General features: G+C 41.8%; 2 protein-coding genes across 3 annotated transcripts in view; one reads left to right on the top strand and one right to left on the bottom strand.

Annotated features, from left to right (window-relative positions):
• Nucleotides 1-2,031: 2,031 nt before the first annotated feature.
• LOC117483420 (urotensin-2-like) lies at nucleotides 2,032-3,158 on the top strand. The gene is made up of 4 exons (XM_034131750.1): nucleotides 2,032-2,137; nucleotides 2,516-2,635; nucleotides 2,917-2,957; nucleotides 3,045-3,158. The coding sequence occupies exons 1-4, from the start codon at nucleotides 2,032-2,034 to the stop codon at nucleotides 3,156-3,158; spliced, it is 381 nt and encodes a 126-aa protein (XP_033987641.1).
• Nucleotides 3,159-3,681: 523 nt separating this feature from the next.
• The window catches only part of camta1a (calmodulin binding transcription activator 1a), a 281,808-nt gene continuing 266,973 nt past the window's right edge, over nucleotides 3,682-18,516 (bottom strand). Inside the window, exons 12-24 of one of the 2 annotated variants that reach the window (XM_034131745.1) lie at nucleotides 16,796-16,983; nucleotides 16,429-16,625; nucleotides 16,249-16,327; nucleotides 15,743-16,097; nucleotides 15,133-15,608; nucleotides 14,400-14,578; nucleotides 13,562-13,805; nucleotides 12,618-12,689; nucleotides 12,355-12,375; nucleotides 12,025-12,224; nucleotides 11,235-11,309; nucleotides 10,801-10,831; nucleotides 3,682-8,723 (exon numbers count right to left, since the gene is read on the bottom strand). In XM_034131745.1, coding sequence (XP_033987636.1) covers nucleotides 8,691-8,723; nucleotides 10,801-10,831; nucleotides 11,235-11,309; nucleotides 12,025-12,224; nucleotides 12,355-12,375; nucleotides 12,618-12,689; nucleotides 13,562-13,805; nucleotides 14,400-14,578; nucleotides 15,133-15,608; nucleotides 15,743-16,097; nucleotides 16,249-16,327; nucleotides 16,429-16,625; nucleotides 16,796-16,983 — 2,150 coding nt within the window. In that variant the 3' untranslated portion in view covers nucleotides 3,682-8,690. Of the gene's footprint in view, nucleotides 8,724-10,777; nucleotides 10,832-11,234; nucleotides 11,310-12,024; nucleotides 12,225-12,354; nucleotides 12,376-12,617; nucleotides 12,690-13,561; nucleotides 13,806-14,399; nucleotides 14,579-15,132; nucleotides 15,609-15,742; nucleotides 16,098-16,248; nucleotides 16,328-16,428; nucleotides 16,626-16,795; nucleotides 16,984-18,516 lie in introns of both variants that reach the window. The other variant, XM_034131746.1, reaches the window with a different exon arrangement.

Here is an 18,516-nt window from a genome sequence, read left to right on the forward strand (position 1 = left end):
TGACCATGTTGGCAACTTTATAGTTTTAAAACATTTTATAAGTTTGTAGCAACACATTTCAGTTGAGTTGTGTGTCAAGAAAAGCCTGAAGAAGACTTCATTTGAGATAAATAACAGTCAGACAATATCAACTTTTCCTCCAGTGTGCACCTGGGTAGCCCTGATTTATTCAGATAGGCAGGAAACCTTTTTGCTCTGATGTCAGAAAAATTATATCAAAAGTCTATTTTCTTGGGAGGATGACATGGTTTTAAAAATGGTCTTGTAAATATCAATGATGATGAGGATTTACGGGCTATTTAAGGTTTTGAAGGCTACAGGTTTTGTGATTCAATTTGCACTCTGTCAATCTGAGATTGTTTGAAGACTGCTAAAAGGAAGAAGGAAAACATTACACAAGTGTCTAGAAAGATATTTTCCACTTCAGAAACCACACTGAATAGTTTACACTGGAGACTAATTTGCTGAAAATGTGTAAACGTGGTAAATTTAATGGGATTTTCTAGACGTAATATTGCCCTCTGCTGGTTGTTCATACGTCAGTCAGTAATCCAGAGGTCGAATAATGTCAACAACACGTCACACAAACCTGTTAGGGCACATAACTTGGAATACTACAGTTGTTTTGTGAGACATGTGGCTTTGCAATTATGTGGCTTTGCAATGATGGGCCTTTAGCAGATTAAGACTAAAGATCAAGAAAAACGTTGGTATTCTCAGAAAAAAATCTCCAGCCATTTAGTGTGAATGTCAAATCAAGGGTTGATAAAATAAAAATAAAAATATACTGTAACATCTTAACCATGTCTATTGTGCCTATGAGGATATGTTTTCTGTATATGCTCTGTTCCCTGAGCCACATTATATTTCATGGATCTCAAGAGGAGCAGTATGTGTCCTTGTTTTTTACGAAACGCCTGTACCTTGAACTAAGATTTCTCATAAAAGCGTAAAGAGGACCCCATATATAGTAGGATTAACCTCAAGTATGGGATGAGACAACATTTATTTTAGAGTCTGGAATACGCCCGGATTGGCAGCAGGGCCTTGACTAATACAGAATATAAATCGTAATAACTTTTTATGATACAAAGCGTAGCAAAACCTAATGGAGTAGCTGGCCTTCTGGCTATAAAATTAAATGTCACTGTCGCTTCGTCGACCCTCATTATCATACAAGTGACTGAACATTGACGTCACAGTTCTAATAAATAAACAATTTACATACAGAGGTGCAGCCTGTCCCCCAGTCTCCATTGACAGGAAATGTTTTTTTCTCCATCTATGCTGGACTTAATACATTTGAGTTTTATTGCATGAGCATGACTAAGAACAAGTGAAAGAACACATTTCCAATCATACCAGAGCGAGGCCTTTAAATAATGTGCATAAATCAATCTGTTCAGTGACCCATGGAAAATTCTCGGTGCTCTTAAACTGAAAATGTCGGATGTCTTATAGGTTACAAAGCTTCAACTGTTTTAGCATTTACACTGATCCACTGTGCAAGCAATTATGTTATTTTATTGGGAAGTCTCACTCTCAGTCTCGCTCCAATTGTTTGTTTTTTCTGGGTCAGAAGCATTCAAATGGCCCAACAGTTTAATGAGCTGGTAGCATAAAAGCATTATTAATTGAGTTGCCCAGTTTCTCCACCTGCTCCCTACAGGATGTTGTTGTGAATGACATCTGAAACACCTGCTTCAATCCTATTTACAAAGTCAGTAAAACAGTCAATCAAGCTGTAGGGCTGGTAAAACATGACTGTGCCCTTGAAGCCTGGGCCATGGCACTTGTCTTTTTATTGAGCCCATAATTCACCTGTGACTCCCTGTTGATTTATCGCAGTCAGAAAGGATGGGACTGTGGATATTGCTGATGGCTGTTGTGGCGAGAGTGTGTGTCCGGATGCAGGAGGGGGGACAGGCTAATGCTGGTAGTATATAACCCGGTTGGACCAACAGAGCAAGTACAAGTCTTTGTTTTCACCTGAGGCAACCGAGCGACTTCCAACATCAACGTCCTGTAGAGATGAAGTGTAACCATCTCCTGTCCTGTGCCTTCCTGCTCCTGGCCTCTGGCCCACTGCTGGCCCACCCCATCTCAGAATCTGCAGAGATGTCCTATCCGGGACCTGGTGAGTGGAAATGAATATCTCTATTTAGCATGTATTCACAAAATTGCATCAATTAAGTACGTTGATTATCATTTTTAGTAATACAACCTATGAGAGAATAATGTCAGGTTGGTCATGTCGTCAGGACTTGAAGTTATTACTTTGGAGTTGCAGTGTTGAGCGGGGATGGTTCTGCCAGAGTTCACACTGATAGGAGACTTTTTCTGCCATTAGAATACATATTATGTTTTCTTTTTAATACTTAAAAAGTTATCTGTAAAATGATCATGAATTGCTGTCGAATATATCAACACCAATGTGAAAATCAGTGTTAAATATTTCAAAAACGACACTAAAAACATGTCTTCCAACTTTACGTGGTTGTTCGGTTCTCCTCAGTGTCAGTGGAGGACGGAGGAGTCGGCGCTCTGGATGATCTGTCTCTCTCTGAGCAGAACTTCCCTTCTCAGGATGGTCTCAGATATTCCACTCTGATATCTGGGGAGTTTAACAGAGATGGTAAGAAACACAAAGACACACACTGTTTCATATATTAACATGCAGATAATTGTTTTATCCAGGGAAAATCACCCACTTTCTTTTTGCAAAATCATTGTGCTACAACTTTGAATTCATGTCAGCTTTACCATATTGTTCTATGGTTGGATACCTAGCCAGGCGGTTGGAGGTCCTCTACTCTGCCACTACCTGACAAACCTGACATGCACAGACACATGTCTAAAGCAACAACTATTGATCTCAAACATCAGAATAACCTCATGTTTTTTTTCTTCTCTGAGGTGTCAGAACAGGTCTGCTTCCCAGAGGGATTAAAAGAGAGGTGAGCTTTCTAAAAAAACAGTCTTATCCCTGAAACAGCAAAGAAAATAAAATGTTTTCACTAAAACGACTTTATCCCGTCTCTTAGGTCCTACTGGAGAAACAAAGTCTCCTAAATCCTTTCAGCCGTGTGCTGGGCATCCGGAAGCAGTTCAGGAAGAGAGGAGGGACCGCTGAGTGTTTCTGGAAGTACTGCGTCTAAAACCGTCAACAGGCATTCAAGCTAAACACAAGAGACAGGGCTTGCACTCTAACAAAACATCACAATCTAGCACTCACTTTATTAAATCCATCAACATAAAAAAAACATCATGCATGCATTTGAACTGTATGAGCACATATGCATGCCCAGGTAATGTAAATACACATAAGCGCTGTCAATATGTGAGAACAAGAACAATGCTATAGGTATGATTGATGTTGAGTGGGGTCTTTAAGATGTTTCATGGAGACTATGTTCATATTGTGTAAAACTATATTTGTGTACAGGCATTTGTTAAAATACCCTAGTTGTCTGATATATGACCAAATGTATTTTAAATGTGAAAGCTTTGGGTTGTACAGCACTGGATGTTGAATATAAATAAAAACTATATTATAAATACTGTCTAATCGTCTTTTCTTGATACAAGGTGTTGAAGAAAAGTCATTGGTAGAAGAAAAAAGTATTGCTTTCTTAAAGTAAAAGAAGAAACAAAAAGACGGAGCAAACTTGGTTCAGGAGTTTTCTTAATTTTTTCATTTTTTTATTATTTTACAGCAGAAAGAATATAAAGCATTCAGAAAACATCGTCCATATTTTAAGGGCAATTCAAAACGTTTTGCATGGCTTCAGCAGCTGAAATCTCTTCTTTTTTTTTATAACATATCCATCGAGTCAGTGACGCTTGTACATGCACAATTACAAAAATAAAACTTACAAACAAGAGAAGAAGGAAGAAAAAGGAGGAAAACAAAACACATTAGGAGAACCAAGAGGAGATGAAACCTTGAAGGGTAGGGGTCGGGAGCAGAGAAAAATTGGGTCACATAACAGGGAAAGACAGAGAGAAAGACAGCTATAGAGGAGAGGAAAATAGATCTAACACTAGTTCACATGCAAAGTGTCGAGGACCCGTAACTTTCTATCAAAGCAGGGCCTTTTTTTCTTCTTCTCGGTTTGGAATTGATGAAAACGTGCAGATCGGTAAAGGGTGCCATATAATTGCCGTCCATAAACTACTGAATGCTTGTCTTGCAATACTGGCATTTGCATAAGAGAAAGTCGACTACATGTGTCCAATCATTTTTAAACTTCACTAGGTCTATAGGTCTCCACAAAATAGTTCTTTATTGCTCTGTGTCCACAAGTGGAATATGTTGTAAAACCGTTTCTGTTCTGTTGTCCTGATGTGCCTACCTTTCTCTGGTTTGGGGCGCTCGGGAAAAGGAAGAGGAGGAAAGGCAGATTCCCAGGTCAATTCACAGAACGTCTTGAAAATTGCTAATATTAAATATGAAGAGTGCCTATCAGCTAACTTGTCATCCCATTCATAAATGGCAGTAAAAACAAGATTAGCAGGTGAACTTTTCATATATATACACTCTTAATCTTAAATACCCTCTACACTTTGTCACCTAGATAAATTAAAGGCCTAAAGAACTGGCCGAAATGTTTCAATGATTTGACAGACCTCTCGAGAAGAAAGCCAAATCATTTATCTTAGTGAGCTATATATATATATATATCGGGACTTTATTCAAGGGCTACTCCAGTGTCTGCAATGTTCATAGTTACTGAGAGGATATGGATTATATTTGATATTCATTCATTTTAAAGACTTAAGTGTCTGCCTTTACAATAAAGCACAACGTTTTACATTTTTCAATTTCAGCTGCCTCTGCTGTGAATCACGTGTCCTGCTCTGCTTCCTCCTCCCCATTTTGCACCCTGAGTAAAATACAGAAGGGAGGTGAACCAGTCCCTCAGGCTGGAGAAGAGCGATGCTGCTCAGCGAACAAATGAAACTGACACCTTGACATGTCTGCATGTGTGCTGTGTCTTGTGCATGTGTCCGTGTGTACCGTGTGTCACTTAGTTAAAACTAGCTATACATACTGTCCAAATGGTCTCCAATCATGTCCATTTGTCCTATTTGAAGTTGGGAGAACACTGATCAAATCTAAAAGAATCAAAAAAGTAAAGAAAATAGTCTAAAAAGTTAGAGCTTGGTGTAAAAACAATCCTGTCCTCATGCTTTGCTATGAAAACCTCAGTAGCTACTGAGTGTTGATCACTGGCTCATTTGTGAGTTTCCCTTCAGCCCTCCAGTCACATGCCCTCTGTCTTTCTGAGTTCTGTGACACGTCAAACCAACGTTCATCGTTTTACAGAACAGTAAGTCTTTTAACAAGTCTATCTGACTACAGATTCTAGGAAAATAAGCATGCTTTAGGTGCAGTTCGGTCACCCAGTTAACTATTTTACCCATGCAAGCATAATAAATCCCTTCTCTTTTTTGCCACGACATTGCATTGGCTATGCATTCTTACCACGGACCAGGAGGATGAATGCAAGGCAACAAACCCCAGTAGTGGCACTTCTAAGTATGATTTAACAAGCTGTCCCGTTAGAAAACAGAAAACAAGGCATACAAATGAAAATAAAGCGTAGCATGTTGACAAGCTGGAGTGCTGTGGGAGTATCATATTGTCGCTTTGGTGAGTGTAAGGTGATGGTGATGGTGTGTGTGTTCATGTAGAGGATACAGCACTTTCTGTGGGTGACCATGTTCTCACATTCTCTCAACTTCAGGTACATTGTATGCATTCTGACACTGGGTTTGTGTGATCAGGATATGAATAGGCACTTTCTACATTAACACTCGGGAAATAAAGTTGACATACCAGTGTGTGAAAAACAATAAAAACAACCAGTCAGTCAATGAAACAAATCCCTAATAATTATTAAACAAACATAACAATACTTCAATGAAAAAACTCAAGTTTTTCAGTGGCACTTGGCTGAATAATCAAATGTCATTACTTTGATACAGAATACACTTTCTGGTAGTTCTGGTAGGAATATATAATAGGCAGCAACCAACAGGCACCTCTAAACCAGCAGCTCATGTTTCTCTCAGATTGTTCCTACAGCCCAATCAAATATATACCTAATCCAATGTACAAGACACATCGTATGCCTCATAACTATAAATGGCACTGTTTTACACATTGGTTACTACAGTCATTTTGGCTCATTGACCCCGCGTCGAGGCAGTGACAACTTTTAGCGCTGTCTTTTCAGATAGAATCGGTTTAGCACCTTTTACTGTCGGAACAGTTCGTTTTGTATTTTCAGCTGCTTGACAAAGAAACCCAGTCATGTATAGAATGCTAAACATGTTCCTCAGGTAGACATCTTTGTGACATAGAATACTAAGATCTGTTAAGAGCATGGCAGCCTGTATCAAGGTGTTTTTGTATTAAGACATATTGTAGTAGTCATATCCGGTCATCAGTTTATTACAGGGGTCAGCCAATAAGTAGTACATCAATGCTTGCTGCAGCATAGTGTACATTTGAAGAGTTGAATTCAAGAAATAGGGATAACATGATTTTGATTTGTAGAAACACCATGGGCAAGGCTGCCATTCTTTCAGATCAGGCAAGATACCTCAGTAACACATTCCATTTTTAATGACAACACAAATGTAACTTAAACTCTGCTATGGTGCACTCAGTGATGGTCAAATGCTTCAGTTATCAGTGTGAAAAGTGGAGACATGAGAGACTTCAATGCGTTCTGCTTGAATATGACTCCCTCTGCAAACTGTGTACCTTATTGTTCGAGTGATCCTCGACCACTTGTGATCTCGTGGTCTTCAGTGCTAGTGTGTATTTCACTGTATGATTATCTGTTCTGCAAAAATTAACTTAATTCTCTTCTTAAGCTATATAGCATTCACATACCTCGGCACCATTGGCAAAAGATTCTTGGTAGCCCAAAACAAAACAAAAGAAATGTAAACATAACCATACTTGTTTTAAGATCATTTTGCAGACTTCTCCTAACGCTAAATACATTTTTTTGTAGTTTTTTTATATTGCAATAATATCATGCTTTAGCAAAATGTTCTTCTCAAGAACAATCAAAATAAAATAAAATACTCTAATAGTGAAATAGTTTAATTTGACAGAGCATAGCCACTACTGCTTTTGTTGTTTTTTCCCTTTTGACTCTGTTCATACTTTTCATGCACATAGCTCATTTTTATCCCAGGTATTTACACTATTTACAAACAATACAACCATACTTCTTAGGCATTCAAACAAAACTATACAAATATTCTGTTTTTGTCTCGTACCTGTTTTTGACCCATTTTTAATGAATAAAATAATATATTTCTAAAATACAATCCCCTTCGGGTAAATGTTTTTTCCTACGTACTTTCAGCCTTCTTTATATACAGAAATCGCTCAATTGTCAAAAATATGGATTTGTCAAACCCCTATTTTGGGACAAGCTTAGGGACCCCTCAAAGAATCTCTAAGACGTCAAGGCAATGTATGTGATCTTCCCCTCAACAGCCTTCGCAGGCTCTGAAGTTCATTTAAAAAGAACATTAATAACCTGCATGACCATAACCATTACAACACAAAATAGGCAAGTTCTTTTCTCTTGTTAGGTTTCAGAGGATCAATCAACAAATAAAAAGAAACAGGACAATACAGGGATAGCTTCAATACTGATATGATCGAAATCATGAGGGAGAAGATGGAAACAAAAGAGAACATCAGAGGTTAGGCTGAAAGACTAGACCATAATCACACAAGCAAAGACTTTTCTTGCCAAGAAGTCATGCATCTTTTCTTGGTAGGATTCAACAACATAGAGTCTGAGGATACAGATCACCAATACATTGGACATGATGGAACAAATACATTGGACAGTATGGAACAAATTCAAGTAATAAAGTGACAATATATACGATAAAGCATAGGGTTTCTTTAAGAAATGGCAAAAGAGAAATATTTTATCACCCATCTGCTTCGTAATGGTTAAACCCCGGACTACATTCATTTGTAGCTCCACCCGTGTGGGCAGACTGGTGGGGTAGAGCACAGTGGGACAGCAGGAGTTGTTGAGCTAAATTGAATATCATTTCATCTACAGCAGTGGAAAGAAGTGGGAGTGTGGGTGACCAATGTATTTGGTTAAAAAAATCCTTCTTCAAATGAATTGATTGGTCACTTAAAAAATTATGAAACACAATAAGAGCCCAGAGTGTTTCTGCGTGGTCTCACTATCCTCTGAGATCCTCTGCAGCAGTCTTAATTTACGTCTCTTGAGGTCCTCGCGTTTGACAGACCTCCGCACGCATGTCCTGCTTCCTTCATCGTCCAAAACCTCTCCATATATTCGAAAAAGACAAAGCAATCCATGAAAAAGTGCAAAAAATGCCATGAAGCAAATGTTTTGCACCCCCCACCCCGACCCTTTTAGTTTATAATCCCGTAGAAGTTGCCACTCTCCGTCAAAAACCAAGTCAGTGGAAAGAATAGATATGTGAAAAAATGCTGTTGTACATGTATTAGAAGTTGAACCGGTAACACTGCAGTAGAAGTAATAATTGCAGCGCTTGCATTGATGTTTTTTTCTCCATTTTTCTTGTAAAATGTCTCGGGTACAAACAAAAAAGAAAAGAAGTCAGGAGAGTGATGTCAAATGGTGAGGGGGCTCTTCTGAGGGGTCTCATGTTCCCTGGCCCTTTTCAATTCTTTCACCCTGGAACACAGAGAGAGACAAGCGTCCATGAATACAACATCCACGACTCGAGTGACAAGCAGCAACAGTATCACACTGTTCAGCCAGAACAATCAGAACAAAATCAAGTCAGCCCAGATCCTCAGGAACTGCGGCTGCTCTGTGAAAGAAAACGTTGGTCAGGGTTGGATTGAACTTGCACTTAGGAACGAACAAAAGAGGATAATTGCAGCACAATTACACAATCATTACCATGTTAATCTAAAGAATTACATTCAGGATAAAATGCTTATGTAACGGAAGAAATACAATCATTCTTGTCATGAAATGCATTTAATTTCGAAGGGTCCTTTCTTACACAATATGGTAATGATATCATCATTATTTTAATTACAGTTATTCTTCTAGTTATTGTTACAGGTTTGAAAGTGACACTTTTCAGCGACCTGAAACACTTTTATTCTCAAACTTCAGCATGAGGTACTGTTCAATTATATAAAGAATATAATATAATGTGAACCTGTCTTTCAGTTTAAATCTATTTCGTCAGTATTGAAGAGCACAGATTATTTAACATCTATGTCAATGTCACATCCAAAAAGACTAAGATAACTAAGATCATTTTCAAACAAACAGGGAGAGGCTGAGAAGAATTGCTCTGTTTTTAGGAGGGAAAAGCAAATCACATTTCAACTCTTTATGAATGCATTGTCTGGCAGTTCACAACAGAATAGCACCAGCAGTGTGTGTGGGTTCATAGACTTGTGTCTCCAGTGTGTGTGCAAAAAGAGGTCAGCCTGAAGTTCACAGAGAACTCTTTACCCTAGCAATTGACTTTAACACATCAACCGCTGTCATGTAATGGATTTAGCCTGACACTTATTCTTAGCGGAAGATAACTTCTGCAACATTTATGTATTGAAGAGAGGCAGACTACGGTGTGTGTATGTGTATGTGTGAGTGAGTGTGTGTGTGTGTGTGTGTGTGTGTGTGAGCCACATCCTCTCAAACTGAGCTGGAGAACTCCCTGGAGGTATGAATCCATTACATCCCTGTGTTGTAGTCCCAAAGGGTGGAGGAACCTATTGTTTGTTTTTGTTCTGTGACCTATATGCTATCACAGCTTCCTAACCTATATCACAGAACAGCAGACACCCTTTGGAAGTGTAGAGGTGGTTACAATAACAATCTCCCCTGCTCTAAAAGCATGATGCCCTATTTTAGGACCGTGTACAGTATTTATGGTAAAGGATAAAGACATTAAATATGCATGTAGCAAGGCATAAAGGTTTGTGAGAGATTGAACTGTTCAAACGTACACATATCATTTGTTTTCTCCCATTCAGGTGTACCTTTTATTTGATATGAATGTATCAGTTCTGTTTTGATAAACCAGTGGACATTACACATTCAACAGTTCGACCAAGTTTTAGCAAAAGGAAATCGGAGGGGACACCCCCCTCTCAGTCTGTCGAGTGGCTAGAAACAGGACACACAGCCAGTCAGACAGACAGACAACCAGTTGAGAAACAGCAGGCCCATAGCATGCCTAAAGGTAGAAGAGCAAGGCTCATAGTTGTCACCACTCGTCATGCAGCAGAATAAAACATGACTGAAAAAAAGCTTCCCATTTTCTCAAACTGGCTATCTGCATAACCACACAAAGCTGAAATAAAAACACAAAACAATAAGAACAAAAAGTAATTCCCAAGGAGAGAAAGACAGAGATAAAGAGAGTCAGAGAAGTGCCTGTTAAGTGTTGCAGTGATATTGTCATTCATAAGCATTTTGTTAGTTTTTCGAGATCTGAAATCTGAGCTTCTCAGTCCACCTGTGGCTCCAGTCGGCAGCCTTCATGCAAGCAGGCATCAAGCAACAGTGATGGAGCAGGAGGAAAGGTGGGTGGAGGGATGGGAGAAAAAGAGCAAAAGAGAAAATGAGACTGAGGGAAGGAAGGAGAGAATGCAAAGGCCGAGACCTCAGGAGGAGATAATTGTGTTATTAAAGAGTGAGAGACAGAAAGGGAGAGGCGTACAGAATAACAGAGAGAGAAAGAGAGAGGAAGAGGAACGAACTGAGTTGCTGAGGCTGCACTCACCCGCTTGAACAGTCTATGGTCCATCAAGGGGCTTGGCATAAACAGCAAAACAATACCAGACAGCTATTAGCACACAGTAGGCACTGTGAGGGAGGGGGCGAGGACAGGTGGGGGCCAAATACAGTGAGGGGAAGGGTGGAGCTTAGGTGTTCAAGACATTTTCTAACCACCTAATTTGTCCGACACAAACTAAATCAAACACACACAACACAGTGTAAAGAGAAGAGTAAAGAGATGGACACGATTATGGAACTAGTGGTAGTTTCTACTGTGTCTTACTGATTAGCTCAATGTGATTGTATTCTTTTAGACCATAAACCAAACCGTGCAGTAAATATGAATGTGCAGATTTATCTAGCCTATGGAAAGTTTTGTGTGTAAAATATGTAAATATTAGTAGGTTAGCATGTGTGAGAGTCAGTTTCAGGATCTACCTGTGGCGGCAGCGACGTAGGAACCTCATGATCTTCCTGGCAGCCTGATCCTGCCTCTTTGTGAGCAGACTACCTCTGTGAAACACCAGAAGGAAAATAGTATCACTTTGTTATTATGAAATAGAGGCAACTTTCATCTTTCAGTGAAAATGTGAAAAGATTGTGTGAACCTTGGTGAATGTGCTTGTCAATAATATAATAATAATATTATGCAAAATCCACTTTTTCACGTCTTTTCTACATCAACATGTGTCCCCTCTGTGTAAAGAGATTCTGAAAGTTTCATGAACAAAGACCCCTTCTCTTTTTGTCCTGATCCATTTATATAAAAACCTGTCTGAAAATGAGCTGATCAGATTTTGGCCACTTTGTGATGTCATAACGATTTTTTGGCTTGTGTAACCATTAGCCAATCACCAACCAAGGTAACCCCCCCCCCACCTTATCACCTGAATGTCCTCCTAGAGCACCATTGTGTTATTTTTTACCAAATATCTCTCAGAGGGGCGTGGGGAGGGGCTCCTTATTTTCATCTAAAGTAACAGACAGAGAATCAGCGCTTTTGAAACAGAGGGGATTATGGGATGCTACAATGATCTGTTCTTCAGAGACATGTTTTGTATATATCTGAGACCTATAATATATTGTTGAAAATCAGTATAATAGGGGACCTTTAATAAAATTGCTTCCGAAAACTCAAATGATTTGGCACTTTCACATCATTTTGTAATACTATATGCCAGAGTAGTTTCTTTAGTATTTCAGTCTCTGGCTTATAGGAAGTGTCTACCTCAGTTTGTGCTGCACCAGGGCAGCAGCCGCCCCGCGGTGGTGGGGCTTCAGCCTGCCAAACTCCTTATAGCTGCGGTAGTATTGCTGAATGAGCACAGCAGCCTTCCTGCTCTGCTGGAACTTCTTCTGCTCGTGGTAGCTGCGGAATTTACTCTGGATAAGGATGGCGGCCTGCGTCATCTTCTTATAAAGTGCATACTGCCAACGAGAAAGAACAGCGTGTCAAGCTTTGCTGTGTGCCATAGTGCTACGAAGTTCAAACTGGAGTAAAATAACACAACCTAATGTTTGGCAATTAATTCAGCTGCTTATAGTGAAAAAAAGTTACCTTCAAGGCTATCCATGTTAGCTTGCAAACAGAAAAAAGGAAATATTGTGAGTGATGCACTAACATACTCTATACTCAAAAAGTCTGTTGAGTTTAAAAATGATAAAAAGTTGAATTAAATGTATTTAGGAGGCTTCAGATAGTTAACTCATGTTGTTATCTTCCTCCCAAAAGACTATCATATAGACTAATTACATTCAAACCTGTAAACAAAACCACGTATTACCATATCAGGAACACCTCAATGCTTTGGAGGTGCCTACCTGTTTGTATTTCTTGTAACAACGTTGAATGACAGCAGAAGCTACTTCCTGTTGCTCTCGGAGCGGCCGCCCCTGTAGGAGAGTAAAGTAGGACAGGTCAGAGGTCACAATTGCACCTGCATTTGCCACAAAGGATATTGGTGGCTCTGTTAAGTCTCCCTTTGGGTCTCCCGGTAGAGGCAAGTGAATGCCACCATGGCACGAGTCCACCCCCGGTGAACTGCCCCCCCACATGAGCAGTGGGGGGGAGGAGGTGAACTGTCAGGCGACCCAGAGGCAAAGGTCCACCTCAGAATCAGCTGCTAGACAGGCATAACAGATGACTGCAAATGACAGCGAAAAGTTTGTCATATGAAAACTCATTAAAAGTAGCCGGGGGGCAGGGAGCGAGTTGAGGAATGGGATCGGGCAGGGGGAGAGGACTGGTGTGTGGAGAGCTAGTTTGAAACAGGCAGTAGCAGGCTCCATACACCTAACTAAGAGAGAGAGAGAGAGAGACAAAGCGAGAGGAGAAGAACATAAGCTTAATTATGTCTAATTGGAGCGGGGATAAAGGGGGACAGTGCAGTCGTTCCTCTAAGCAAGGCCATGCTCTGCTCAAGGCACCTTCCCATGCTGAAACCACAGGGACATATTCGGATACATTTCGGTTCATGTTGTAATGTGTATGTGAGCAGAGGAACAGAGAATGAGACAGAGGTAGAGGAAGGAAAATGTGAATAAAATTGAGCAAACAGTACATCCCCAGACGAATGAACCGTCTCACAACCCTGGACTTTACTGCAGAAATCAGAGCTTTACGGCTTGGGACCAAACAAAACCCTTGTACATCTCTCAAATAAACAAACACGAAATCATCTAATAATACCACTCCTAACAGTGCAGCCCTGTCACTGCGGGCTGCAGTACACACAGCATATGGCAGCTGAGCGCCGGGCCTGTACCTTGTACTTGCGGAAGGCAGTTTGGACTAGGCGGGCGGCCTCGTACAGCTCTCTCTGCTCGGGATCAGACAGAGTCAGCTGGGCCAGGTCTCGCTCCACCTTGCTGTTGGAGGCGTTGATGAACTCACTCCAGTCAGCAGGGGAGGGGAGAGTAGACCTTTCCAGGGGCCCCTCTCTCAGTGGAGACCCCCCAGGACTGAGGCTGGGGTTGGACGATGGGGTCAGGGGTTCATTATACAGAGATCTACGGACAGAAAAGGATACATGTTATTATATTTTAGACTCCTTTTACTTCCTGTTAAGTGTAGGAATGAAGCAGGGAGTGATTAGCAAGCTTAAACTAAACCAGAACCTTATGATCAACTTGTATATCTAACTTGTGCATATTGTTGTATTACTACAGTATTGATGAGTGCAAGGTAAGAATTAAGAACCAGCAGGTTAACAACTGATTATAATTTTTTTTTATTAATAGTTTATAATCCAAACACTGACATATATGCAATCCTGAGCCACAGTAACCTCAATCAAATAAAACAGCCACATTGCCATCCCACTGGTTTGAATCATTCATTGGGGTATAATGCTAAATATAAATAATATGTTTAACAGCACATACAGTACACCAAAATTCAGTTTTACTCTGACTTGGCAGCGTAATGCATAAATAAATGACTTGTTCTTTATGACTGTCCACCCATTTCTTGGACAATAACAGGTATAACAACCATAGAAAAAAAGGATGAATGCAGTGAGGAGGACACACGTACTGTACACACCCACACACTCGCAATGCAATATGTATATCTGCGATTCCCTGGCCCACGGTGCTCCTTACCGTAGGTGTAGGATGCTTGGCAACTGTTCTACATCTCCAAGGTAGTTAGCCAGCCAGTTCATGGTGTTGGTGACCCCTGACGTGTCTAAGGGCACAGAGTCCGCTGCGGTGAAGTTCTCCCTTTTGATTCTCTCTGGCGTTGCTTCAATGATGTGCTCTGCCAGAGTCATCATATTGGCCTGTTTTGTTGGGACAGACGAAGATGAATGAGGACAGGACCCACTTTGTCAATTTAATGACTGTACATGATCTACTGTAGGCAGGTATAATTGTTTGGCCACGTGTCTAAAATCTTAGATGTAATGCAAATGGGGTAGTATAAAGATGAGTGATTCTATTGGAGGCTGAAATTCCTAATCCAGCACTTCATCTGTTGGAGGAGTAGTTAGACTGAGATGGATGGCTTTAAGAATCCCTTGGCTATGGAAGTGGATCAATAGAGAGTTTATTATGCAGTGATGGTCATCGACAGAGTGCCATGTTGGCCTGGTGCATGCCGCCTACCCATTGCAGAAGATGGACATTAAATAGGAGGCGTAGTGCGGTTGAGTCCGATTCAAATCTAGAATTGCCACTAAAATAACCATACTGCAGATTGTAATGGTTTAAAAGTGAAATTAGTTAGAAGTAAAAGAATTGCAAAATAAATGTTGCCCACATTATCTGAACCTTTTATCTGCAGCTATACTAGAAACAAGTTCCACACATTTGGCGGGCAGATGCTTGTTCTCACCTGCAGGTCATCCATCTGTGTGAGACAGTCCTGGTTCTCCAGATCTTCCCGATAGGATAACAGTTCTGCATCAGCCATTTCTCTGTCAGCCATCACCAGCATGCCTAGCTGTTCCCGCTGACGCAACCGGTTGACCAGCTTCTCCTTCCCCAGGCTGCTGCCTCCACTGACCCCCGACGCCTTCCTCCCCATGCCGCTGCTGGAGAAACTCTCTCTGGAGGTCCATCTGGTTGTCCCTGTGCTGCCTCCTGTGGACAGGCCCTTTTCTGAGCTAAGGCCCTCTGAGGACAGGCTCTTCGGGCTAGAGGACAGCTTGTGGAGCTGTTGCTGCTCCAGGCTTAGAGGAACAGACATGGCCTTGTCAGGCCGATTCTGAAACAGTTCTGGGTTGGGTTTATGCTTTTTAGCTTGCGGGAGGTCTCTTTGGCACTCGCTGCTGTAGTAGTTGGAGGGCTCTGACCTTGGCCTTCTCAAGTCTGCAATAAACACAATAGACGTAGAAATTAGTTACATAACACACTAACAAAGTAAGGGATTTCCCAGTCAGTGACTTATATAAGGTAATCGGCTTAACTAGTGTACAGTAAGAGACAGAGAGCACTGTACTGGCCTGGATTGAGGCTTGTGGCGCTGGATGTTGTTGTTGTTGTTGTTGTGGCAGGACACCCTTTCTTGCCGCTGGGTGCCACTCCACTGTTGTTTGCCCAGCTGACCATCCAGCTGTCTGTGGTGGGGGTTTCGGGGGCGGGAGAGAAAGACATGCGAGGTGTGGGTGGTAGAGGGGCTGGTGACTGCTGCTCTTCCCTTTGTAGCTGCTCCAAACATTCAGCCAATTTGGTATGGCCACGAGACCGGGCGATTGAGAGGGGTAAGCGACCCAGAGAATCTGGGATAGCTAGGGCACGTCTGTCCCATTTATACAGGACCACTGCTGCCTCCAGGTGACCCAGGGCACAGGCCCACATCTGGAGGGAAAACAGACACATAAGAGAAAGTGGCAAAGGAAAACAGGGTGAAAGGGTTTCATTACACCAGATTGTAAAAAATCTACACCAACTGCAGGTTCACATAAACTAGGATTTTCCGCTCTAAAAGTATTAACTTCAGCTCTCTTACCAGGGGTGTGCAGGAGAAGTGATCTACATTGAGAGGGTCCACTTCTAACTCCAAATCAATACTATCAGCATGTTTAGTGCTGGAAGGAAGAGAGAAAACAATTAGTATCGTGCTGCTATTTAGTGTGGTGCACACCATTTACAAACCAAAGTGCCATTAGGCGGAGTATTTTGTTCTCACCGCCACTTGATGAGTGTCTGGATGAGGGTGGCGTAGCCTTGGCCTGCAGCCAGGTGAAGGAGCGTCATGCCTCTGAAGGTCTTGGAGTGGATCAAATGTTTGGACTTGGCCCAGCAAGCTCTGCTCATCATCTTCTCACAGACCACCACCACACGACTCTCAAAGGAGCTGCTGGCCTGCGTCTGAGCGGATAAACACTAACATAAACAAGAGAGCAAATCATTGTTGTATATGCCTCAATCACATCATTATGCACATGTTGTTTTGCAGTACTTTTGTTACGACAACAAACTCAATATGCTTCCTGAGTGATGTCACACGTACGTATTCTTTCACAACATATGAGTAACGTCATGTGGCTTTTTACCTGTGACTGGCTGTTGTTGTTGTTGCTTCCACCTCCTCCTCCCCCTCCTCCTCCTCCTCCCCCTCCCCCTGCTCCTCCCCCAGCTCCGCCACTCCCTGCACTGCTCGACTGCTGGTGGCTGGCCATCTCCGCCATCCTCCTTTCCATCTGCTCCAAGCGCTCCAGGATAGACATTCTGAACTGGTTATCTAGGCAAACAGTGGGACACAGGAGAAGAACACGTCAGCATCCAGTGTGCAGAAAAAAATGGCTGTCTTTGCTATTACCAGCACAAACAACCCTGTGTCCTGACAAGACAAATGATCACACAGTATGCACCACAAGCTGCACCAAATATGTTGCTCTGAGCAGCACTAAGACTGTCGCAGTGACTTGGGGCTTAGCATCATGAGGCGTACAATCAACCATTAAGGGAACAAATGCATTAGCCTCTTTCTGAGATACTGCAAAGCTGATAGCAAGTTAATATCTTACTTTCAGCTGTAACATTATAATCATTATTAATCTCCCCAGAGTGTGAGTGAAAACAATAGCATCAATCATTAACTTCATCAAAACATTGGCTTTACTAAAATAACCTTTCGAGCCTATCAATCATCTGCTAATGGCTGCCATCACAGAACTCCTGCCTCACCAATCAAACACAGCCCCGGCACACTAATACAGGTTGAATGATTGGCTAATGAGTGGGGGCATGTTGAATGTGTCCACCCTTTCACAAAGGGCTTCAGACACGCTCTGGAGGGAGTGTACAGCTGAGGGCCCTCTCCAGCTGATTAAGTATAGCCTATTGTGGCCAAGACTCCCATCCCACCCCCGTACCATGAGTCTGTACGGTAGGAGGACTGAGAAGTTCACAGTACAGAATCAATCACCTATCCAGACTCCTTGAAAACCCAGCCTTTCTTTACATTAAGATGGATGGAGGTGTATAAAAGTTTAAAGTGTTTACACGCTGCTTAGAAGGCAACTCCTTTTGTGTACCCTTCGTCAGTCAGTACAGTTTTCTGCTCAGGTTCTCAGCCTTGTCACAATAGAGGACATATGAATAATTAAATGCCTCTGAGGAGAGGACAGAGCAAGTGACTTCTAAAGACCTAAATGTATTTCAATTAGTGAAACAGACAGGGTGTAACTATGAAACTTGGCAGACTGTGTGACATCACCAAGCACTATTTGCTCACAATTAAATGCTTTTGAGTAGGTCATAGTAAAAAGTCCAGACACTTAAGAATACTGCAATGTTGAACCTGTTGCAATACGTGTATCTAAGATTACAAGAAGACACCAAGGTTTACAGAGACACCCAATAACACTCACCTAAACACACACACACACAATGCAAGCACGCACTTACGCGCGCACTTACGCACGCACTTACGCACGCACACACGCACACACACACACACACACACACACACACACACACACACACACACACACACACACACACACACACACACACACACACACACACACACACACACCACACACACACACACACACACACACACACACACACACACACACACACACACAGTGGAATGGGATGGGCGCAGAGAGCCCACTGCAGCAGGGAGTATAGAAGACTGCATTAGCATTCTCCATTTAGCCGCTATGAGGCCGTTTCTGTGGCAACCTGCTGCCGAGCGGTAACTAGGCGACAGGAACATGGCTGTGTGTGTATGGTCTGCCTGCGTGCTATTGGCTTATTGATGAAG

This window comes from Trematomus bernacchii, unplaced genomic scaffold, assembly GCF_902827165.1.
Source record: "Trematomus bernacchii unplaced genomic scaffold, fTreBer1.1, whole genome shotgun sequence".
Classification (NCBI taxonomy): domain Eukaryota; kingdom Metazoa; phylum Chordata; class Actinopteri; order Perciformes; family Nototheniidae; genus Trematomus; species Trematomus bernacchii.